The sequence below is a fragment of the Danio rerio genome, chromosome 10 (genome assembly GCF_052040795.2).
Source record: "Danio rerio strain M-AB ecotype USA chromosome 10, GRCz13ab, whole genome shotgun sequence".
Lineage (NCBI taxonomy): Eukaryota > Metazoa > Chordata > Actinopteri > Cypriniformes > Danionidae > Danio > Danio rerio.
In genome coordinates this window covers 35,362,501-35,388,924 of record NC_141030.1, presented here as the reverse complement: position 1 = coordinate 35,388,924, position 26,424 = coordinate 35,362,501, and the positions used below count along the sequence as shown (strand labels likewise).

The window sequence follows — 26,424 nt, the reverse complement described above, 5'->3', positions numbered from 1 at the left end:
TCTGCTCTCAATAAATAAAGATTGAAATTTATTGTGATAATTATCTATATCAACTGATATGAAACATGTTCTTGTGCTCATTTTTGGGTCATATCATCCAGCCCTATGGTTTGTTTTACAGTGTTGTAATAGTTTATCCTGAACATTTGTTCCATGTGTAACAGACTTAAACAGAGATAATCAGATATTTGAGGTACTCGAATACATTTTCATTTACATTTCACAGCAGCAGTATAATTAGTTGCTCCTCTACATCTAAAAATAAAGATAGGACACATAAACACTTCAGCCTGAAATTACTTTCTTCAAACCATGTCGCCAAAAGACCAACAGAGGGTTTTATCAAAAGCCACGCTTTGACTTGTGTACGCTTGCAGAGCCATGCAGGATTACAGTAACTTATGATGTTCTTCTGAACTAATTTTATCCCGACCACCTGGGCTTAACGCAGAAACCTGCGATGGTATTTTCCTCCGCTATTTCATTCCAACAGGCTTAGTAAATCCTCAGTTTGCACTACAAACATGAAACCTGCAGCTCCAAATTTCACATTCTGTTAAACCTTTTCCTGCAGACCAATCACAATTTGCAATTTCCAATTTCTCAGTTGCTTCGTATCCTTAAACAGCAATTAAGTTGTCATTTCTTTCATATCTAATCTATAGTCAAGAAAACACCCTGCTGTTCATCCATTTCACATTATTTTGCACTGCCGAGAAGAGGATGCACCTGCGAAATGAGTGTGTATGTGTGCATGTATGCATGAGAAAACAAAGATCCGTAATCTCAGTTGCCTCATAAGTCAGATCCTGTTACTTACTGTACAACTGCTAGAATCTTACTACGTCACTTGGTTTCAAACAATATGAATTGTTTACTGTATGCTTCACACTCAGAATAATTCAAGGAAAATGACATTACTGCCCAGAAAAGGACTTTGTCAAAGGACTCCTTATAAGCATAAGGCCACACCCAGGCTGAAATGTATCTGGTGTACTGAGGTGTTTTGATAACAGTGCTTTATAAGGGTATGTGACTCATCTATAATTATAAGTGGAATACATATAAATTGCACTTTACATATTTATAATAGTACATAAATTAATACATAATATATATATATATATATATATATATATATATATATATATATATATATATATATATATATATATATATATATATATATGTTGGTTCATTCTAAGTTAATGTAACTCACAATACATTAATGTTAACCAAGCAAAACTTTGGATTTTAATGATGCATTAGTAGATTTTAAAAAAGAAAGAAGAAAGTCTTATTTGCTGTAATTCGGCTAGAATAAAAGCAGTTTTTAATTTTTTAAACGTCATTTTAGGGACAAAATTATTAGCCCCTTTTAGCTATTTTTTTTCTCAATAGTCTACAGAAAAAAAACATCATTATACAATAACTTGCCTAATTACTATAACCTGCCTGGTTAAATAAATCAGTTATTAGAGATGAGTTATTAAAACTATTAGGTGCTTAAATGTGTTGAAAAAAATCTTCTCTCCTTTAAACAGAAATTGGGGAAAAAAATAAACAGGGAGGCGAATATTTCAGGGGGGGGGGGGGGGGGGGCGAATAATTCTGACTTTAACTGTACATTGATATTGTTCATTCATAGTTAATTTATACATTAACAGAAGCTTATTGTAAAGAGTGACTGGAATATTATACTTTTTTTTTACATTGATATTGTTCATTCTTAGTTCATGTATACATTAATGAAAGTTTTTATTGTAAAGTGTGACTGGAATATCATATATTTTTATGCATATGCATTGATATTGTTTTTTCTTAGTATTCACAGATCAATACTGTTGCCATTATACGTTTAATAATGGTAAAACTTTTCAATAAGGTATATGCTTATAAATTAATGAATTTAAAAACATAAACAGACAATAAACAATGCCTTTATTTGAGTATTTATTCATCTTTGTTAACGTTATTTAATGAAAATGAACTTTTGTTTATGCTAACTTCCCATTAGTAACGCTAAACTATATTCGTAGCTAGTAAATACATTATCAAACATTAACTAATTAAACCAAACTGTGACCTTTATAATCTCTAAACAGCCTTGACAAAACTGAACACAACTAGCTAACCAATCTAATCGCCCGAAATGAGAAAACATGAAGTATTTACGCTACCACAGCAACAGTTTACGCAATGATGTAAAAGCCAGCCTACCTGATGAGAAACAGCAGAGAAACGTGAATATTGACAGGTAGTTGTGAAGTTTTGCTGAAGTTCGTCTCTCCATGGTTCAGCATGTGAAGAAGAGTGTCCTGCGCGCGCGCTGGCCCGTATTAACAGTGCGCGTGAAGTAGATAACGTTTATCTACCAAACAAATCGCTTTCAAGTGTCCAAAACTGAGTGTTCTCCTCAAAACAACGGCACTGTTCACCGCGGGCAGACTGACGCTACATCCAAGCTGGAAAACATCTTTGGCTCTTCGGAATTCAGTGGTATGAGAGTGAACAAGTGTCCGTTTGTTTCGCGCGAATATCCCAGTGGATTCTGTCAGCGCGGGAGTTTCCTTACGCACTAGACACACAGACTGCTGCGAGTGAATAGTGAACACTGCCTGCACTTCAGTCTGAGCGGAATGACTGGGGAGCTGTTGCACCTGCACTCGCGCGAAACGCCCCCCTGCGCGCACTGACACGTCATCAATACAGTTACAGGTGAATTCAGGTTGATGAGACCCCACTGAGCTTACATGGATCTGATGAAATAATTATAGATAGATGATAGATATTATATGGATGGATGGAAAATGTTGTAAACATATAATCTACATTGGATGGATGGATGCATGAATAATGGATGAATGGATGAATGGAAAGATGACAGACAGACAGACAGACAGACAGACAGACAGACAGACAGACAGACAGACAGACAGACAGACAGATAGATAGATAGATAGATAGATAGATAGATAGATAGATAGATAGATAGATAGATAGATAGATAGATAGATAGATAGATAGATAGATAGATAGATAGATAGATAGATAGATAGATAGATAGATAGATAGATAGAATAATCACATAATTAAAACAATTGAAGAATGAATGTTATAACCACAAAATCGTAACGATGGATGGATGAATGGATGGATGGATGAATGGATGGAAAATGTTATGATGACATCATCTAAATAAAGGATAAATTAATGATAGATGGATGGATGGATGGATGGATGGATGGATGGATGGATGGATGGAAAATGTTATAACAACATCATCTAAATGATGGATGGACAAATGGATGGAAAATGTTATAACAACATAATCTTAATAATGGATGGATGGATGGATGGATGGATAGAGGGATGGATGGATGGAAAATGTTATAACGACATCATCAACGATATATAGATAGATAGATAGATAGATAGATAGATAGATAGATAGATAGATAGATAGATAGATAGATAGATAGATAGATAGATAGATAGATAGATAGATAGATAGATAGATATTTTATTAAACTACATAATATATAATAAAATTCTTTTAACATATAATATAAACCAAACTGTATTAATTGTATAAAGTATTCAATCAAACTATTACTTTTTTTATTTTATTTAATCAACCTTCATTTTTTTAAATTGTGCTTTCAATATGGGAACCTAACTTTTTCACTTTTAATCACTGTTTGTTTATCTTTCATTACCAAGTCAAAAAACACTCTATAATGCTTCACAGATCAGTAGTTCATTCATGGTTAATGACTGACCATGAATGCAGTCACAGGTCAAGTCACATAGTGTCAGTTACCCAGGCTGAGTTTCCGAGTTTCATTGAACTCTTTAAAAGACAAAATAAAAAAAAACACAGGCAGGCTGCACGAGTGCTGTTCAGTGAGACAGCAGCACTAATGTTGTGTAAGTTAGTGTATCTCTTGAAATGATAATGCAGCAGGACAGGGAGTGGAGCTCGTCGCCGCAGTACAGTGGCCTCAGCCCTCGGAGGTGAATACCGTATCACTCTTGTGTCTTTAGGATGGCATGTTGCCATGGAAACAGGGCTGAGGTGGATGCGGTCGGACTGCTGGATTATTAGGGGCAGATGAGCTCAGGTCTGTGATTACACCCTGGGCTACTCGGACACGATCATGTGGTTCTGCAGTCAAAGCTAATATCTTAAACACACTGGAGCACCTCGCGGGCAAAGTGCATCTACAAAACATTCAAAGGGCAGGCTGAGCTGGGGTGTTCGGGATGAAATAAACAGATGTTTAAGGCAGGTTTTTTTTATGGGCCTATCAATTTTATGATTCTGTTTTTTTTTTATAACATTTTTTTCAGTCTAATGTAAAGAAAACATTCTCAATACACTTTTAGTTTATCGGTTTGTGTCTTTAGATTTTAATTACATTACTTTTAATTGTCAATTTCTCAAAATAAACAACCACAGACAACCAATAATAAATAACGTACCCACGATAATAAGATTATGCAAGTTCATTATCGCAATATACAGTCTAGTCTATTCTCAGCCAGTCATCTCTTCACAGTAATCATAATGCAAATTGCAGGTTATATGGATTGTACATTTAATCAGCCAACCCAGGCTCATTCTGAAAACGTACACTATTTACATTTCTGGAAAGCACCAAATACATCCCAGAAGCTATGTTTTTATGTAATTTTTGTTTTTGCAAATCACCAGAGGTCAGTGTGCGCTTTTTCAGATCTCAGATTTCTCTTGTGAGTGCCATTCACGCATGCTGTTCTTGAGGCCTCTGTCAACTGACTGAATGACTGACCGATCGACTGACCCACCCTCCTCCTTCCCTAAACCCAACCAAAATTGTTTTCAAAAGCACCAATTGACCCACCCACCCCTTCCCTAAACCCAATCAAAAATTTTCAAAAGCAATCCAGAAAAAGAAAAGCCCTCGCCTGATTTTTACTATGTTTTCAGATTTTACCACATTCTCACCCTGTTATTTAGATGTTTATTTTGTTTTTTGGCTTCTGTTTTTGTCTTACCTGCTTTCTGGAACCATTCTTTACCAGACTCGAACCCTGTCATTGTGATCAACTCCTATGTGTCATACTTCCCCCCGCAGTGGCGTAGCGCAAAATGCGGAGGCCCCCCTGCAGGGATCATTGACAGGGCCCCCAGTTGAGAGGGAGGGGAGGGCGGCAACGCGGGGAAGCAATCACAAATTGAGGAGCGGGGAAGGGAGCGACAACGCGGGGAAGCCTTCACAAACTGAGGAGCGATCACATACTAAGGAGCGATCACAAACCGAGGAGGGGGAAAGGGGCGGTGTGGAGCGACGACGCGGGGAAGCCTTCACAAACTGAGGAGCGATCACAAACCGAAAGCGATGAGAGCGTCAAAGTAGCCAGAAGTCATTCACTTTCAATGAGAACCGGCGGAGAGGAACAGCGCGGCGCGTCTTCTCCGGTGTGAGCGTCGAGGAGAGTCGAAATCAAGTCAACTTTATGGTATGAGCGGCAAGCAATCAAAATGAAGTAGTCCACCGCTTGAGAGGAGTTCAGAGAACACAGACCTGTGAACTTTGGTTCCGACCACAGTTGTTCCCAAGAGTTTGATTATTGCGTTTGACGGATTTTCAATTGTTGAAAATCGCGATGACGTGGGGCTCCCTAATCATGCGGGCAAGTGTAATTATAATTTAGCCTATATTTCATCCACAACTTAGGAGCAAAATTGGTTATGCTGTTGGATTAAAGATAGCTAAATAAATTCAACCTCTCATTTATTTATTCATTCATTTTCTTGCTCGCAATGGTTCAGAATGAACCACCAACTTATCCAGCATATCTTTTACGCAGCGGATGCCCTTCCAGCTTTAACCCAGCACTGAGAAACAATCATAGACACTGATTCACACACAACACTACAAAAAATTTAGCGTACTCAATTCACTTGTACCGCATGTTTTGGACTTGTGGGGGAAACCGGAGCACCCGGAGAAGACCCACGCAAACATGAGGAGAACATGCAAACTCCACACAGAAATGCCAACTGACCCAGCCGGGGCTCAACCCAACAACCTTTTTGCTGTAAGGTGATTGTGCTACCCCCTGCGCCACCGTGCTGCCCCACCTTTCTAACAATTATTTAAAACGATTTAACAACACAAGCACTCAATTTGCTAAAATATTTTAGGTATATCATATCACGTGTGTTAGCTTGTGAATGAGAGAGCAGGCACTGAGCTGCAGAGCGTCAGAGCAGAGGTCATTAATATTCATGACCATTCCAAATATGGTCAAAATGGACTTTCTGATTCTATCTCTGTTTGTAATGCCTCATTCACACTAGCAGAGGGTCTGTGTAGGCAACGTGGAGAATACTACTAGCCCCTGAGCGAGCTGACAGAGGATTACATAAGCTTTACTGGTGCTCCTATTGGCTGTGGCTCAAGAAAGTTGCTCTTCATTTGCATAAAGTTAAAGGATTCTCAACTTTCTTGCGTCGCTCAAAACGACCACCTGGCTTGCGTAGATGGAGGTTGCCGGAAGTCGCCCACTTTCCATTGAAATGAACTAGCTTATCGCTTTGCGAGTCGCTTGTCGTGTGAGCATTTGAAACCATTTGTGGAGAAATTCTGAACTTAGCTAAGCCACCCAGTATATAGATATCAGAAAACATTTTTTTTCATATTGAGTCAATACCCTATATGGCACCTTTAAAGGTACAGTATGTAATTTTCACCACTAGAGGGTGTGTATTCACAACAAACAATGCCACAGTCCACCGCTTCTGACCTTATGTTCACACCGAAAGTGGCGAGAGCGTCAAAGTAGGCAGAAATCATTGAGAGCCGGTGGAGTAAAGCGGCGAGGAGCAGCGCGGCGCGTCTTCGCTGGTGTGGGCGTCGAGGGAGTTGAAATTAGTCAACTCTATGGTAATGAGCTATGACGCGGTTCGGCGGCAAGCAATCAGAATGAAGAAGTCCGCCGCTTAAGAGGAGTTCAGACAACACAGACCTGTGAACTTTGGTTCCGACCAAAGTTGTTCCCAAGGGTTTGATTATTGCACCGGATTTTCAATTATTTACAAGGTTTTCTTACAGGAACATGAATTAAATAAGTTACTGGTTCAGGATATTTTAGCCATATGGACATATTGGATAATTAAGTGGAGCAAAAACACACCACATGCAACTTGATCTTCCATTGTTAAATGAATTTGATAGGAAGTGTGCAGCAATATTACGATAGAAAGCATGATTTATGCAGGAATGTAATTGATATGCTGCAATGGCCCCTTTAAATGCGAGATCAATGTAGCGAATTTTGACGCTCTCGTCGCCGGAGCTGAAGGCAGACAGTGTTGTCGCCAGGGTGGCCAGAGCGACCTTGGACGCTCTCACCGCTTTCGATGTGAACGCACCGTGACTGGTCATGATCATGTGGAGAAGAATGAGAGTTAGAATGCTGCTCTGTGCAGTTTAATAAATCAAGCAACACATTAATGATTCTTTGGTGTTTCACTGTTTTCTATTAAATCAAACTGGAAATTATGAGGGTATGGCATCATTAGCAAGGTGGCATGGATATGTAGATATCAGAGAACAATTTAACGTATTGAATCAGTACCCTTATGGCACATTTAAAGGTACAGTATGTAATTTTTGCCACTAGATGGCGTGTATTCACAACAAACAATGCCACAGTCCACCACCTCTGACTGGTAATGATTATGCGTGTGCGCTGTTTTATCACACTCAATACATTTTAGGGTCCTGGTATAATGCTGTTCTGTGTAGTTTAAAAAAAAATAGACAACAAATTAAAGCTTCTTTGGTGTTTCACTGTTTTCTTTCAAATCAAACTGGAATTTACTAGGACTTGGCATTATTAGGATGGCAGCATGGATATTTAGATATCAGAGAACAATTTAACATATTGAATCAAAACACTTTATTAAATCAATACCCTATGGCACCTTTAAAGGTACAGTATGTACTTTTTGCCACTAGAGGGCGTGTATTTACAACAAACAATGCCACAGTCCACCACTTCTGACTTTATCATGGTGTTTCACTCTTTTCTATCAAATCAAACTGGAAATTGAGGGGTTATGTCATGATTATGATGGTGAAACAGGACAAGGTTTATGTCCCTAGTTAAAAATCTCTATTTCTCTAGATTTTAACATTATTCAAAGCATTTGGTGTAATGTAAGTACACTGGTAGGCAAAATAAATAACACTGCTCTTGTGTTTTTGGCTATTTTAATGAAACAATCTTACATATTGTGCCTTTAATTAAACAATGCCTTATTCGCATATTTAAAAATAACATTTTCTGAGTGTTAATTCCTAATGTATTTCATCAACCGGGCAAGTATGGTGAAAACTATTAGTTAATTATCCCCCCCATTCATCTGCAGTGCTTCGCCTGAAGCTACAATTTCACACACTCCTTCATTTATACTGCATAGAAATGACACAACGCATTAAAAAGCATGCTCTGGAGGACGTTCCCAAGGCAAAGTGAAGCAATTCAGAGCTGTAAATGCAACGTCAGATCAAAGGTCTGTGCTGTTAGTCATACAGGTAGGCTGAATGCAGAGCCACAATCAGCTTACAGCTCTCAGACAAGCAAATAGAAAAGATAATGAAGTGGACATGAGTTTCAGTGTAATTTAGGCCCATCATTTATGACCACACACATCTCACATATAAATCACTAGGAGATAAGATTGAAAAAGTCTTTGTTATTGTTTCACTTTATATACCAGCCTATAGGATATTGTAGTCTGACTCTGAACATACATGTATACATAATTTTGTTTATTGAATTATTACTGATTATCATTTTATATATACATATATTATGACCAAATTATATTCAAAATAAAATTTGTTATTTATTTGTATGTTTGTATATTAAGTTATTCATATGTCTGCAAACATGTATCTGTATTTACTACAAAAAAAAGGCATATTATTTTGTTGTGAAAAAGGGAATATATTTTTTATTATTGTTGTCTCATTTTCTTTGGAAACAATTGTATTTGTTTTGCTTTAGGTGATATATATAAACCAAACTTTTTCTCAAGGGTGATATGTTTCGCATACTAATTCGCATTTTTGCTAAAGTTGATGAAACTTGTCTAAAATGAACATGAGCTCTGCAGCGAAACTTCCTGTGAGCACAGAATTAGCAGTTGAGAAAGTCTTATGCTTTTACTGTTGTTCAGAGAATTCGTAGAAAAAGAGGACGTATGTATGGGTGCGGCCAATGGAGGACTGGAGGATGATTGATAAGTGATGAATTCCACTAAACTCCACCTGTTAATATCAGCTACGTATAAAAGAGTGAATCAGGAATTAAAATTTGTTGCACACCCCTGAATGTAACTCTTGCATTGCATTGAGGATAACAGAATTCTGTGAATTGAATTATTCACTTGTATCCAATAAATTCCTAACTTGTTAAACCTTGAAGAATAACCTCTCCTGACCTTTTTTACAAAACACGCATGAATTTGGTTAAATTATTCCAACAATTTATATATTTCTATAATAATATATCTATACATGAGTTATATTTACTCATTTATTTAAATTTATTATAAGTTATTAATAACTGTAAACTGTAAGATATTAATAACTGCAATTTATATAGGTAATTTTAAGATAATTAACTAACATTTTATTACAAAACCATATTCATAATAACATTTATTTTTATATATTTATTTGTTGAGGCGACACAGTGCCTCACAGCAAGACGGTTGCTGATTCGAGCTCCGGCTGGGTCAGTTGGCATTTCTGTGTGGAGTTTGCATGTTCTCCCCATGTTGGTATGGGTTACCACCGAGTGCTCTGGTTTCCCCTTAAGTCCAAAGAAATGCGCTATAGGTGAATTGGGTAAACTAAACTGACCAGCGTGTGTATGTCCTGGTCCTCCAGGTTGGGGGTTAAGCACTGGCCTAACAACTCACCTCGTAAAAATTAGATGTTACGAAATATCAACATGGTGTGGCTAAATATCAACTTCGATATAAATGGCCCTGGGAGTAAGTAAGTAAATAACATAAAAGCTGAAAATTTTGACTTTTAAGTTATCTGTAATTAAACATTTAAGTTAATTCAATGGAGAGACCACATTTGTTCAACTCAATTAATTGAGTTGTCAGTTTCCCATTACTCAAATGAACTGAGGTAATCACTTTCCCCAAATTATTTGAGTAGTCTCAACTTATTAGGGTTTACAGTGTATAGGTGAAATAAATCAACTAAATTGGCCTTTGTGTGTATAGGTGTTTCCCAGTACTGAGTAGCAGCTGGAAGGGCATCCGCTGTGTGAAACATATGCTGGATAAATTGGCAGTTCATTCCGCAGTGGCGACCCCTGATTAATAAAGAGACTAAGCCGAAAGAAAATGGATGAATATTTATTTGTATATGTTTGAATATTAAGTTTTTTTTACATGTTTAAAAAAAGTTAATCTGTATTCAGTACAAACATTATAAATTATTTATATATTTCTGTAATAATATGTCTATACGTCTATACATTGATTATTTACTCATTTGATTATCTTAAATTTATTAATAATTAAATTAATTAATTAATCTTTGAGATTTTAGTAGATTCATTCATTCATTTTTCTCTGGCTTAGTCCCTTTATTAATCAGGGGTCACCACAGCGGAATCACCCGCCAACTTATCCAGCATATGTTTTACACTGCTGATGCGCTTCCAACTGCAACCCAGTACTGGGAAACATCCATACACACTCATTTACACTTACACACTACGGCCAATTTATTTTATTCAATTCATCTTTAGCGCTTGTCTGTCCTGCCAACTGAACCAGCCAGGACTCGAACCAGCGACCTTCTTGCTGTGAAACGACAGTTCTAACTACTGAGCCATCATGTCACCTAGTAGGAGATTTTAGCAATAAATTTAGATAAACTTCAGACTCCTCACAAAACTCTACACAGAAACGCCAACTGACGCAGCAGGGGCTCGAACAAGCGACCTTCTTGGTGTAAGTCGATCGTGCGACCCACTGTGCCACCATGACCCCACCTTCAGAACATTTAGTTGATTATAAATATTTTAGAAGGCTAAATAAAGATCGAAAATAAAATTAAAAAACACAACTAAGAAGACTATGAATAAGCAGCCATGAGATAAATGTGTTATAATACACTGGGATCGATATACATGTAGGAACACTTACCTTTTACTCAATCAATACTTTAACCAGAGAAATGAATCAATAAAGAAAATAATAAATGTTTGTGGTAAGATTAAAGTGTAGCAACCTCCTCGGGGAGTGTTTTTTTTTCTCTCTGGTCGAGGGAGAAACTCATCTCATATGACAGGCTAAGCAGGGAAATTAGAGTTTGCGTTTGAATTATTGATTCTCTCAGCACATGCTCGACCAACGCCAGCACTTCAGCTACCTTTGCAACACCACAAAAGAGGTTTACTACACAAACAGTTGGAAGTGAAAATGCACACTGTTAAATAAAACACTATAAAGTTTTCTGAATTGTACCATTCACTGCACCGGGGTCAAACTGTACTAATGTACTGCGTGTTTTACGGATTACAAAATGCACTTTACTTCAAACGTTTGACAGGTTCTATAACTTGCACTACTTAGGGGCTCACTATTGCATAATTTACTATTCCGGAAAGTGAAATTAATAGACATTTATTTAATGGGCACATCGTTCTGTCACTAACAGATCTGCTGCGCCATCTGCTGGTCACAAAAACAAACTCAATCTAAATTGCTCTAAACATCACATTAAATAAATAAGGGGCGAGATGATGCCTCAGTGGTTAGCACTGTCGCCTCACAGCAAGAAAATCACTGGTTTGAGTACCGGCTGGGTCAGTTGGCATTTCTTTGTGGAGTTTGCATGTTGTCCTCGTGTGTGTTTTCTTCGGGTGCCCCCTCATCCAAAGACATGCATAAAATAAATTGTAGTGGTGTCCGTGTGTACATGTGAGAATGAATGGGTGTTTTACAGTACTGGGTTGCAGCTGGAAGGGCATTCACTGTGTAAAACATATGCTGGATATGTTGGTGGTTCATTCTGCTGTGGCGATCCCTGATGAATACATGGACTGAGGAGACTAAACAAATAACACTCACTAAACATATTGTATTAATGCACTGTAAAAAATCTTCTTACATTATTTTTTAAGCTGAATCAACAGGACTTTCCAAGTCACCTCAACTTACATCAATTTAAAACATTAAGTTAAACTATACATACCTTAAAAATGTAGTTGAAACCTGATTAGCTTATTAAAATAAGTTAAAGTAACATAAAAACATTTGCTGTCATGACTTTCTGTCATATAATTTTTACTGTGTGGTAACACTTTACAATGAGATCCTATGAACTAAAATTAACTAACAATGTGCTACAGTAATTATATGTTTATGTAAGTTAATGGTGTCATAGCAGCACAGTGACTTTGTGGATAGCACTGTCGCCTCACAAGTAGGTCGCTGTTTGAGTCCCAGCTGGAACAGTTGGCATTTTTGTGTGGAGTTAGTATGCTCTCCCCATGTTTGTGTGGGTTTGCGGCTGGAAGGGCATCCGCTGTGGATAAAACATATACCGGAATAGTTGGTGGTTCTTTCCGATGTGGTGTCCTCTGATAAAAAGGACTAAGCCAAAGGAAAATGAATGAATGAAAAAGGGTGTAATGCATTTATTTATGTGTTTATTAGCTATAGGTTTGGGTAAATGTTATTATTTGTTTTATTCAGTAAAGATCTGAGAATTTTTCTTACCAATTTCAAATCATTCATTTTCTTTGTTGGCTTAGTCCCTTTATTAATCCGGGCCGCCACAGCGGAATGAACCGCCAACTTATCCAGCAAGTTTTTACGCAGTGGATGCCCTTCCAGCCGCAACCCATCTCTGGGAAACAATTTCAAATCATTTAGAGCCTTTTTGTTTGCAGGAAATGGGAATTGGTCAGAATAACAAATGTTTCCATGTGTTATGATTGAAAATGCATAACAAATCAGGTCTTTTAGACCAAATATTGATTTCTGAACACTTCTGAAGTTAACATTTGTATGAATATGTAAAAGTTAACATAAATCTGAAAACCTGGCACCTTTTTGTTTTTTTATTGAAACAAATATGAATGACAATATATATATATATATATATATATATATATATATATATATATATATATATATATATATATATATATAGTCAAGTTAAAATTAGACAGTTAATTCAGAATTCAGCAGCTAGGATAGTTACTGCTCGCCTCCTTCAGATTACATAACTCCGATTCTCTTTCACCTGCACTGGCTCCCTGTTCACTATCGTATACAATACAAAATCCTCCTCTTAACAAAGCTCTTCAAAACCTGGCCCCTCACTATCTTTCTGATCTTCTTCATTTGTTCACTCCTTTGCGCTCACTGAGATCATCTTCTGCTGAATTGTTATGTTCCAGTCATTTGGTAGCAGGGCTTTTAGTTGTACAGCACCAAAGTTATAAAACTCCCTGCCTTTGCACATTCTCCAGGTGGACACTATTTCCAATTTTAAATCTCAGATCAAAACTGTTTTGCTTAGGATAGTTTTTAATGATTTGCTGCTGGTTTAATATTATGTTGATTGTTATTTTTACTGCTTGTATTTTATCATGTGCTTGCGATATGCTTTAGGGTGTCGTTGAGTGCTTTGAAAGGCTCCTAAATAGAAGGTATTATTATTATTATTATTAAATTTGTAAGAAATATCATCAGTAGTTTACAGAGTAAAACAAAAAATAAATACAGTTTCCTCAAATATAATACTATAAATGGTAAATACAGAGGAATTTTAAACTGTCAACTGGTTTCCAAGTTTTTTTTCCTATAGCAAGTATATATTGGTCAACTTTTCTTTCCCTCATATGCAGTTGAAGCCAGAATTACTAACCTTCTTTTGATTTTTTTCTTCTCTTTTGAATATGTCTTAAATGATGTTTAATAGAGCAAGGAACTTTTCACAGTATGTCTGATAATATTTTTTCTTCTGGAGAAAGTCTCATTTGTTTTATTTCGGCAAGAATAAAAGCAGTTTTTTAATTTTTTAAAGATCCATTTTAAGCTCTCCTTTATGATATTTTTTTATAAATAAAATAAATCAGTTATTAGAAATTAGTGAATAAAACTATTATGCTTAAAAATGTGCTGAGAAAATCTTCTCTCTGTTAAACAGAAAAACAAACATACAAATGGTCTAATAATTCAGGGGAGCCAATAATTCAGACTTCAACTGTATCTAAAAAGAAAGAAAAAGATTCCCTTATCAATCATCAGTGAATAAACAGCACTTCATTTCATCAGTTTATTTTTTGTCCTTCCAAACATGTAAACAAGACTGTGACCTGGAAACAATACATAAAGACACTGTGTGATCTCACAAATAAAAAACAAACAAACAAACAAATATTATTAAACGTTTTATGAAAAACATTCTTTGAATGTTAAAACCGTAAATGCTGGAATGCTCGACAATATCAATATATACTCTTAAATATATATTTAGACTTCTATATAGATAGACTTTATACTTAGAATAATTAAGAACTCTTGTTGAGGATTCTTTTTTTTCTGGACAGTTCCTGCATTTGGATCTCTGGCTCGAGAGATTTAAAGGGACAGTTCACCCAAATACACAAATCTACTATTTCCTCACCCTCCCTCAAGTGGTTCCAAACCAAAATCATTGACCTCCATAGTACAAAAAAAAAAAACGAATCCTACAAAAGCCAATGGTAACTTTCTTTTAAAAATGCATATATTTTACGTTCCACACACTCAAAATATTACGCTTGCCATTTGTTCAAACTACACATTTAAAATGAACTGAAACAACACAATTCTTGAGTTTTATTTAGCTTAATAATAATATATAACTTCATTGTTTTACATTCAATCCACTTAAATTTATAAAAAACTAATAGGTTAACTTAAGTTCTTCATGTTGTATTAACATAAATCGATGGTGTGGAACTGAACATTTTTTACAGTGCAAAAGATAGAAACTCAAACAACAAATGAAGGGTGAGTAAACAATGATCGAATTTTCAATTTTGTGTGAACTATCCCTTTAAATAAAAGGCAGTTGCTCCCATGTACAATCCCTGATAACAAAAAATACTGCAAAGCACCCTCTTTCCCAACAGACACACAACATAAATACTTAAAGTTCAAGTCTAAACTTCAGCATCCTGGCTTTAAAAGCTTCAAAATTACAATGCATCCTTCTTGTTGAACTTTAACGAATAACCGACAGCGGTTTCTAAACATTCCACTAAAGATCCAGCGGAGAGAAAGTCCAGCTCCACCTCGATGAATTTAATATAGATGTGTAATCCAGAAAGCGCGTCCTCTGTGGCCTGGCCACCGCAGTTATCCTGCAGGAACCGGGTTATAGCCGACGGCTCTCCGCGTCCGTAGTGCTTTCCTGAATTCTGAAAGTGCTGGAATAGGCATTGCTGTAGCGTCCTTTCCTCCGCAATACCGAGGTAACAGTATGTCACTTTGGCGGACGTCCTCTTGTCCTTCTCCATGCTTTCACAATTGTCCATCTCTTCCTCTTCTGACGAAGGAGAAATTTTGTCCTCTGAATTGTCCGACTGACTCGTTTCCTCGTAGCCGATAGCGTACAGGCCGTATGTTTTTGGGATTCCTCCTGGTAAGAGATATTGGGAGCCATTACTGCAGCCGGCCGCCCTTGTCTGCGCAATAGGGATCCAATCGACTTCCATGTGCAACTCCAAACAGCGCGCCTCGCTAATAGTGATGTCCAGGAATTTATAATATACGTTTTTCCAGTTCATCTTCTGCACTTTTGTCATGATGACCCTTCCCTCGGCTTTCTCTGGGTTGAAGTATTCGCGTAGTCGCTTACCCAGAGGGACCTGCGAGCTGATTTCTGCGTAATGGTACCGGATATCTTCTCTCCATCTGGTGTTATAGCCTACGCCGAAAATAGCGAGTTTGTTGGAGAGGTGCAGGCGAGAGAAGTCCGTCCACGTTTGGAAGTGCTCCCATTTGACTTCTACAGAATCCAGGATACGCATCACGTTCTGCATCACTTCCTGGCGTCTGTTTGAGGAGGTGAGCGTTTGAGTTGATATTCAGTTGTGAGTTTAATTAATAGGTCTCAAACTCAATTCCTGGAGGGCCGCAGCTCTGCGCAGTTTTGCTTCAACCCTAATCAAACACAGCTGATCTAAATAGTCAAGGTGTTCAAGACTACTAGTGTCTTGTAGTCTTAAACGCTTTGATTAGTTAGATTACGGGTTCTCAACTGGTTTGGCCATCGGACCCACATTTTTACATGGTCATCAAGCCGCAACCAAAATTTTTAGGAATTATAATATGATTTTAGGAATTATAATTCATTTATATTTATTTGTTAACATACACAACTAGTGACAGATAAATTATGAGAAAATCACCAAGACTTACAAATAAACAATATTTTATTGCTGTCATTTAACAAAATGTATCGAATTATAGAAATATTACAGAGTAAAAAAGTCAAATACTGTAAACAGTGGTTAGTGTAAGGAAAAGTTAAGTTACCATTAACTAAACTGAACTGTTTATAAAACATTAACACTGATTTGGTTGAACTGAACAGAAACCAGCAAACTGAAGTAAACTTATTAAAATAATCATAACCATTTTATAATAATCAGCAGTTATTTGCTGTTCTGCTTTTGTGTGGGCTTACTTGGCCATTGCTACACGGTGAGCACAGTAAGATGTAGTTGTACTTGTTTTGAACATGAATATGTTAGGCACTAGTCGTCTTAGAAAATAGTCCACTGGTTTTTCCTTGAAACTGGGATGTTTGGTTTCTAAATGTCGTTTTTAATTTAAGTTTCATTTTTCTCGTGAAAGCACCTCACTACATATGACACACTGAGGTTTTAAGCCTTTTTATCGCCAAAATATGTAAATCCACACTTTACATATCCGGGGTCGTACTTGCGCTGGAATTTCACATTTCAAAAGGGTATATGCGGAGCTAACGTTAGTGTTGTTCCCATACTGATAAACTTCCGGTGACCTGTTATTGTGGACTTTTTTTCCTATTTTATACGGTTCCTTTTACAGCATCGATGTTGTAATGTCATCAAAATACATTCATTTAGTTGCTCAAACGTAAAACGAGAAAAAAGCCGTTTACTCGCACACGCCCCTCAGAATCAGCAGGCTAGCGCAGAAGCTCCATTAAATATACTGGGGTAAAATAAATGCTCATATTATAAAGACATGGCGGGGGGAAATGTAATTTAATGCAGTGCTTCTTGTACAATCTGGGGCCCACTTTATATCGGATATCACTCAGCTAGTGGAGATCGCTGATTTTTAAAGAAAACAGACCTTAAACGCGCCGGTTTTTGCAGTTCGCCAAAAGCGCTTTACCCAGGTTACTGGCAAATTAAAAGTCTCACTAGCATGCTTCGGCACGTGCATTTCAAAATAAAAGTCCGATATAAGCAAAATACGTTAACTATTAAACTTTTGTTGTTTTTTTTTTATCACACACTCCGCGACCCACTGAAAATGTTCCCGTGACCCACTTTTGGGTCGCGACCCACCAGTTGAGAAACACTGAGTTCGATCACCTTGATTAGCTGTGTTTGCAGAGCTGAAGCCCTCAAGGAGTTAAGTTTGAGAACCACTGGTTTAAAAGTATTGGAAAGTGTACAGTATGGAGGATTTGACTTACTGTGTGTGCTCGGACGGCTCCAGTCGTATCTGAAGAACTCGGGTCTTCGGAAGCTGGTTCTCTTCTGTTGAAATAAATGGTAAAATTTTATATGACAAAGCAAAAAATCATAAAATCATATGAGTTTATGATTGAGGTGTCTTGTTGTTGCAAGATGTTTGATGGCACTCTATTGGAAGAATATAGAAAGTCCATCTATTTGTCACATTACATTGCACTGGAAAGAATAACCTACAGTATAAAGGGCAATCTAAAGGACTACCTGAACGTTTAGGATCTGTTTATACAGTTGCTGAAACAAAATCAAACATTGGCACAAGCAACAAATACCTCTCATGCTACTGATTGACTGATTGAAATGTGTATAGATTTATTTTTGTATGTGGAAATACTGTATGTTTTATTTGTCTTATATCAACATCTTTACCTGTATCACTGAATTTGGATGCTTTGGGGGAGTTAAAATGCAAAAATAAAGAGAAGTATAATTTCATGTTAAATCTCATGTGTCTTTTTTACAACAAAAAATGTTAAAAAATTAAAAAAAGAAAATCTGAGCTTGAGGTTGGCAAAAAAATGAGCTAATGTGAGCTTATTATTGGGGGAAAAGTCAGAATTATATTAAATTGTAATACTATTGAACAATAAATAAATGATTTAACTGTGGAAAAAATAATATGTGGATTTTTTGGGATTTACAAGGTATTTAACTTGTTTTATATTGTAAATGTCTGATAATGTTTCTTGCACATTTCAATTAAAAACATTTTATTTGTTATGGTTTGCTTTGACTGAAAAATAGGGTTATTTTATCAGATATTAAAGTCTTGACTCAACTGAAATTGAAAAATGTGTATTGTTGTTAGACATGGGCCGGTGTAAGATGACAGTATGATAACCTTGGATAAAAATATCTTGATTTCACAGTTTTGAAGATATTGTGATTACAGCTTTAAAATATATTCTTTTTAAATGTCTGGTTAAAAACAAAAATGTTTTTTGCTTTTGAACAAAATATATTTTATTTTGAGAAACTTTCAAAATACTTTAAAGCAGTAAACACGTCAGGCTAAATAATTCAAATGTATCATTGACTTTTGCTGTCTTCATTAGGTTCCAAAACACAGATTTCATTACAATTTAAAACAGCATCTTTAGATATCTTTTCTGCTGGAGATACTGCTGTCCTTAAAAACTTAAAACAGAACATAAAACAGATCTTACACATACCAGAGGAACTGTATAGCAGAAAATTTATAAGTTTTAAAACCTTAACTTTTCCAAACCGCAGTATATATATGGTTATCATAGCATGCCTAATTGTTGTCATTTAAAAATAAACTTTTATTTCCATAGTTTTGTGCCTGTATAAACATACTGTGTATATAACATAACATATATATATATATATATACAGTCATAACCGAAATTATTTATACTCCTAGAAATCCTGACCTAATTTTTATTTATTTTTTTCAAATTTAAATAAAATCTGAGCAATATTTTATTCCCACAATGATGCCTCTTGTACATTGTTTAATTATATTATTATATTTTATTTTAGAAGAAGTGAGTCATTAATGGTGACATTTTTTTATTGAATAAAAGTAACTTCAGAATTTGCCAGGGCTATGACTATAATAATTTAGGGCTTGACTTCATATATAATTATTACAACTTACCAGTACATTTTTTCATGATTATCTGATGAACAGAAAGAATTCAGGCAAAAGCAATACATAAAAAGAACAGCATTTATCTGATGTGATTTTTGTTTTATTGCAATTCTTTACTGTAATTTATGATCAATTCATTCAATCTTTAACTATAATGTAAGCATATGCTGCATGTAACAAAACGTAAATAAACTATATGTGAAGTTTCAAGGGAAATTCTGCTTTCTAAATTCAGATCTAGAGTAAAACTTTAGTTGGAAAAAGTTGGAAGCTAAATATTTGACATTTTCAGTTCACATTTTAACCAATAGGCTACATCACTTTTTTTAAAGGAGCATATTTCAATTGTCACTTTAAACATATTTATATTTTGATGATATTACTGCATTCACCTGTCTCTATATCTCCCTCATTGAAGGCAGCAGAGAGGTCCTGATTGCACCAGTCTTCCTGAGAGTAATCCTCCATAGTGCTGCCATCTGACTCCATCTCCTGGTAGAGGCCGCTGCTGTTGATCAGCACAGGCTGACAGCTTTGGGAATCCCAGCCTCCCTGTCCGAACACCTTCTCCAGCTGCTCTATGGAGTAACTGCTCTTCCTCTTCCCAATGCCATGCTCCTTTACTCGGCTATAACACCGTCTAAGAGTCTGCAGAACATAGAATCAAGGTCACAATGTAAAATCTGAAATACATGTGAAGATGACACATTTAACCAGAAACTGCAGATGCAATTGTGGAATTATAAAAGAGCAACATAATATATAAATAGTTTCATATTAGTATTATTTATTATTTCTAGTCACATGTGCCTTAAGGAGGGAACATAGCTGACCAGACACTGGAGTTTGGAAGCATTAACTACAAAATTTGACCATAATAGAGTAAAAGTTTATACTTTGTCATGTATTTTTCCAGATCTGTTAATTAAAGCATTTAGTTGCAAGAAATTATTAAATGTTTGAAGCTTTAACTATGAAATATAAGATTTCCCTTTGGTTTAGTCCTTTATTTATCAGAGGTTGCCACAGCGGAATAAACCGCCAACTATTCCAGCATATGTTCCTTCCAACTGCAACCCAGTACTGGGAAACACCCATACATAGTCACGTTCACACGCGCACTCATACTTGACGACCAATTTAGTTAATCCAATTCACCTGTACCGCATGTCTTTGGACTGGGGGGAAACAAGAGCACCAGGAGAAAACCCACGTAAACATAGGGAGAACATGCAAACTCCACACAGAAGAATCACTGAGCCACTGTGCCGCCTTTATACCTTTTTTTTATATTTTAAAAATATTTAGTAATTTATCTGTATTTTATAGCAATTGTCTCTGTCTTATTTTACAAATGATTGTTCAATTTCTGGATCTAAATATGATTAGCATTCCTAATAAAAAAAAAAACTAAACTAAATTTGGGGGGAAAATCAATAAATGATTTAAACAATAAAAGGGCCCTCTGCATACTGTAATTGAACAACTTAATTATTATATATTACTTACTACAAGATATATGCAGGAATCCTGAAGGTAATTTCAATACATTTTTAAGACTTTTTAAAAGACCTTCTCAGAATATTTTAAGACCTCATCGCCCCTTCAAGTTTTAATCAGTATCAAACCTTTAAATTAATAAACAGTTGTTAATAAACAGTTGTAGTTAAATAATTAAATGGCCAAAACGATACAGATAAGCTCTGAAAAAACGAAGTTTAAAAGAATAAATTACGCAGTTGTTTTCAGCGACAGGCTTCAGCCACGGTTTAAACTCGTCTTTCGCCAACCAGGAGTACGCAAACTTACATTTTCCCATTTTGCCATCTGTTTCGCTACATGTGAAGAGCATCACATCATCTTCCCACGTTTGTCGCAAATTACGTAACATCACCCAGACAGAGGAAAACTCTGAGAGGATGCTAGAGGATCTAATATTGCAATACATATTTTTTTTAATTTTGTGATATATATTGCGATGTGAATACAATTTCACCAGATTACTTAATATCTCTATTTGGAAATAAATTAAAATGTTAGATCCATTTGTCAGGGTTCTGCCACTCTGGTCTTGTAAATTCTTGTTTTGGTGGCAGATCTCGGACACTACCCGTGTCTGGTCCTGTTTCTGTCTCTGTGTGCGTGCTCGCCTTCGTGGGTGTACGCAGAGTGTGCGCGCTCCTGCTTGACGCGGCCGCGCGCGCCCTCTGCGTCCCTCAGACGCGTGCGCTCTTGTACTCGTGTTTGTGTTTTCGTCTGTCAGCAGCGTGGTGTTTCATTCCCAGCGTCTCAGTCTTGTTGGTTCCGGTTTTGGTCGGCGCTGGGATGAAGCATGCATGCTGCATGTGTGAGCGCACGGTGAGTGTTTTCATTCATCGTGTGCTTGTGTCTTGCGTCTTTTGTCAAAGCACGTGGCTCGGTGTTTACATTGTGGTCACGTGCTCTTGTCGTGTGCTTCAGTGTTGTGTTATGTGAGCGCATGGCTTGTATTGTCTCTCTGTGTCATGCGCTCTCCCGTCTATTGTCTTGTCCCACCCACCTTGTTATCTTGTTTGTAATTATTATTTTCACCTGTCCGCCTGTCTGTTTATTGGTTTGTCTTTCCTATTTATTCTCCTAGTGTGCTCTGTTCTGTGCTGGTCCGTTGTTGATTGTTTCCTTCCCTGTTGTACGTAATTTGCTGTTTCTGTTCAACAACAGTGGTTAAGTTGTGTGTCTGCCAAGTTCCTGATTCTTGAAGTCTAGTTGAGTGTATAACCATGTCGGGTTTTTCCCCACATGGGGAGATTTGAGTTTTGTTTTTGTTTTATTTTTTCAATAAATTCTTCATTCCCCGCATTTGGGTCCTCGCCTCCTCTTCATCACCCCCACACCCTGACACCATTGGGATGATTCTTCAGTCGGAGTGCATCTCCATAAAATATAATAAACAATCTATAACATTTTTGGGGTCCCCCGACATATTTTCATTGTTATCTGTGCTACTTGCAGTGCATTTCTGTATTTGCATGTGCTGTATTTTCATGCACGTGTTTAGTCAGAGATTGACTAATCAATGTTTACTATTTGCACCTCCATAAAATCTAATAAACAATCTAAAAACTTTTTGGGGTCCCCCGACACATTTTCGGTGCAGTCTGATCTATTTGCAGTGCATTTCTGTATTTGTATGTGTTGTATTTGCATGCATAACAACCTATAAATACAATAAAAAAAAAAAAGATACAAAGTGTCTTATTGTTTCCTGTAACAATATTCAAGTACAGTATTTGAATGATTAAAATAAGAAAAAGAAATTAATTCAATAAAATTAATCGTAGTTAAGGTCACAAATGGTACAATTTCTTATACCTGAATGCTTTTAAAATCATTATACATTTACAGGCACTAAAACACATGCAAATTATAATTTACAATACAAACTCAACATTGCGTATGCCTCTGATGTGGCTATTGCGAATGATCACATTGCGATATCAATGCTAAAATGATATATTGTGCAGTCCTAACTAAGAATGAGCAATACTTACAGCATTAATTAAACCAAGTTCAACATTTAATAATGCATTATTAATATCCAAAGTAATGCTTGTCACCATTAGTTAAGTTAACATGAACTAACAATGAACAACTGTATTTTCATTAACTATTAAAGATGAATAAATGCTATTATAAATGCATTGTTCAATGTCAGTAAACACAATAACTAATACAACCTTATACTGTAAAATGTATGTTAATGTATGTGATATGAAACAATTAGACACACTAATATGAAAATAAGCAATAATAGTAATAAATAATAACGTATAATAATAAGTATTGCTTATATAACTCGCTCATGTACAGTGTTACACTGTAAAGCATGAGTGATTAAAATGTATAGCAGTTTGGACATTGAAGCTTTAATATGTCATTTCAATATGTTATGTCTAAAATTCTCTCTCCCAATCACTGTCTTGTGTTTAGCTTTTGCTATCTTCACCAAACCTCTGGGGGTCAACACGATTTTTGATTTTGACAGCTCCACCAAAGCTCTGTGCAATAAAATGCAACTGCCAAACAGACATGACAACAAGTCTCCGAGCACATGTGAGTGACAGCCATGTGCGTCGATGTGTTATTTGGTGTCTGTGTTGATTTACCTTCATCCTCTCTCGACACTGGGACGGGGTTCTCTCGTAGCCGAGCTCTGACAGCGCTCTGGACACCCGCTCGTACATCGCTGGCCCCGGAGCCTTGCCAGAAAACACCGTCCCGGCCACCTCCAGCTGCTGCATCCGCGCCTCCGCCAGCCGCTCGTTGCCCCACACGGCGATCAGCGCGTTGGTTTCGGACGGGGTCCAGGACATGCCCCGGCAGGCGGTGAAGCTGTTGGAGGCAGAGGCCGATCCGCTTCGGCCTGCGCCCCCGGACAGCGAAACCCCGACGTTCAGAGGAGAGAATCTGTTAGGGGTGGAGGGGTTGGAATGGTATTGGTTACTGTCACTGAGATCCTCGGATTCCGGGGAAGGTACCTCGGTTTTGGGAATCTTCAGCGGCACCGATGGATCAGGAGAACGCTCAGCGTTACTGGGGGCCGCCATCTTGCTTCTGTTGCTAAGGGGAGGGGGCAGAGAGAGGAAGCGTGCGCGTGCACTCACTACAGACACGACTGACGGCTTCTTATGACAGTTTGCTATTTTTGAACTCTCTCCAAGATTAATATCGCGTAGAAATGATATAAATACGCAATATTAGTACAGCAATTTTCTAAAAGTGATATGGCTACAAACACAGAATCACTTTCTATTCTAAATTCTCTAATAATAAACAGAATAATCAAGTATATAAATCTTCTATAATTCATATTCTGTTTTTTGTTACTTTCTTATGTATTTTCTATTTTATTTTTATAACAGAAGATTACTGTCGAAATCTATTTTCTATCCTTTATGTTATATTTAGAAATATCATCACATATTTGAAAAAAAAAATAAATGTAAATGTTCTGAGTTAAAATATATAATATTGCACTTGCAAAATTATTACAGGCCAGGTAGAGAAGTTTACAGAGAAGTGAAAGTGGTGTGGACTGGGAGTGAAAGCCGATTTGGTTTGGCTTGCTTTTTTAAGTAAATGTTTTGGAAAAGAATAATTGCTGTGCGAATTTACACCCTGTTTAAAATAAAATAAAATAAAATAAAATAAAATAAAATAAAATAAAATATCGCGCTCTTGGAAAGCCAGGAATGGATCTTGCGTCGCCGTACTCACAGAATGCTTTGAGGACATGGACATCTGTTGGTCCGTTCCACTTCTATAAATAATTCATGACAGGTTTTTAAAGATCATTTCTTTCGATTTGTGTTAAAGTAACATATTTTTGACAGCATGGACTCGGTTATTTCGCTTAATACCACACCTCAAGAAGTTGTTAATATGTTGTTTCAAGACATTTGACAGGTATTTGTATCTTTCTTATTACCCTCATTCCAAGTTGCTTCCAAAATCTCAGTTTTGTAATTGAGGCGTGTGTTGTGGAGATATTAACCAAAGAGAGAGAGAGAGAGAGAGAGAGAGAGAGAGAGAGAGAGAGAGAGAGAGAGAGAGAGAGAGAGAGAGAGATTACGTGTGTGTCACCCAAGTCTGTGCATCTCTTAACAGTTTAGCAGCGTTTCTACTGTTAGCCAAAATTCAAACACAGCTTGTGCCTACACTGCTGTTCCCTAACAGGGTGTCCGCAGGGTCTTAAAAAGTCCTAAACTGTCTTAAATTTCAAAAACGACAAAAAATGTTTGGCCTTAAGGCTTAAATTCACAGAAATATTGTGTTGTATGCCTTAAATCATTTTAAACAGCTCTTAATTGTCTCTGTCCATGTAAAGCTACCCAATCAGGCCGACATCCATCCAATCACCAACAATTCATCTAAATAGAATCATGGAAAGAAAAATAAAAGTTACACAGTTCCTCATGATAACAACAGAGCAAAATATCCCTTTACGTTATCTTCCATTCGTACAAAATATATTTATAGAAGTAAGGACGAGTAGAGTTTCCCGTGATTGGGTTGCAGCTGGAAGGAAATCCGCTTTGTTAAACATGCTGGATAAGTTGGCGGTTCATTCCACTGTGGCGACCCCTTATTAATAAAGGGTCTGAGCTGAAAAAGAAAATGATTGAATGAATGAAGAGCGAGTAGACATAATATTTATAAATAGACATAAAAATTAAGGTTTTAACAGAAACACTTTAGGTTGAATAGAGGTTACTCAAATTTGGACCAAAAACCAACAAATACTTTTTTATGTAATTGTCTCCACAATAAATATAGTTTTAAGAATGTTAAACTTGTAATTTTTCTTTCAAAAAAAAAAGAAAAAGTAAATATGTAGAAAAAAGTTTTTTGACACATTAAAGCAGGGGTGTCAAACTCAATTCCTGGAGGGCCGAAGCTCTGCACAGTTTAGTTCCAACCCTGCTCCAACACACTTACCTGTAGGTTTCAAACAAGCCTGAAGGACTCAATTAGTTTGATCAGGTGTGTTTAATTAGGGTTGGAACTAAACTGTGCAGAGCTGCAGCCCTTTTGGAACGGAGTTTGACACCTGTGCATTAAAGTATGCTGCTAAGAAATAATTACATTTGATTTATTTATTTTTTTTGTGGCAAGCAGAAAATAAATAAACAAAATTCCACTGTGCCAACCGGGCCATTACAAACAATCATTAGTGTATAGATCTGTATAAGTCTAAAATTTCATTTTCAATAGTCTTAAAAGGGTCTTAAATTTGACTTAATGAAACCTGCAGAAACCCTGTAATAAATAGTGTTTTTAGGTTAAATTATTTATTTATAAACTTGAGAGACTTGTTTCTGCATGCCCGATTGTCTCTGCTTGTTTGTATGAGAGCTTTTCAAATACAATGATTGTAATTAAAGTGAAAAATATGAGAGAAATGGCATTTTTATCCTTTTATT

At 36.5% G+C, this 26,424-nt stretch overlaps 3 protein-coding genes across 7 annotated transcripts in view; 1 reads left to right on the top strand and 2 right to left on the bottom strand.

The window, feature by feature from the left end:
* The window catches only part of esama (endothelial cell adhesion molecule a), a 90,249-nt gene extending 87,604 nt beyond the window's left edge, over nucleotides 1-2,645 (bottom strand). For 3 of the 4 annotated variants that reach the window (XR_015500582.1, XR_015500583.1, XM_087269861.1), the window contains exon 1: nucleotides 2,221-2,645. Coding sequence is in view for 2 of the 4 variants with exons in the window: in XM_087269861.1 (XP_087125987.1) it covers nucleotides 2,221-2,293 (73 nt within the window). In the remaining 2 variants the exon portion in view is untranslated. The remainder of the gene's footprint in view (nucleotides 1-2,220) is intronic. The other variant, NM_001115066.2, reaches the window with a different exon arrangement.
* robo3 (roundabout, axon guidance receptor, homolog 3 (Drosophila)) overlaps nucleotides 1-26,424 on the top strand; it is a 494,668-nt gene that overhangs the window by 142,087 nt on the left and 326,157 nt on the right. The gene's annotated exons all lie outside the window — the stretch shown is intronic.
* Nucleotides 14,368-24,063, bottom strand: msantd2 (Myb/SANT DNA binding domain containing 2). Of its 2 annotated transcripts, none has more exons than XM_087270891.1 (4): nucleotides 23,608-24,063; nucleotides 19,855-20,110; nucleotides 17,740-17,850; nucleotides 14,368-16,232 (listed from the first exon to the last, which is right to left on the bottom strand). In XM_087270891.1, exons 1-3 carry the CDS (start codon nucleotides 24,046-24,048, stop codon nucleotides 17,783-17,785), a joined length of 765 nt encoding a protein of 254 aa, XP_087127017.1. In that variant the 5' UTR covers nucleotides 24,049-24,063; the 3' UTR covers nucleotides 14,368-16,232; nucleotides 17,740-17,782. The 2 variants fall into 2 exon arrangements, with proteins under 2 accessions (XP_087127017.1, XP_087127016.1); XM_087270890.1 differs by having other exon boundaries at nucleotides 14,368-16,147; nucleotides 17,787-17,850.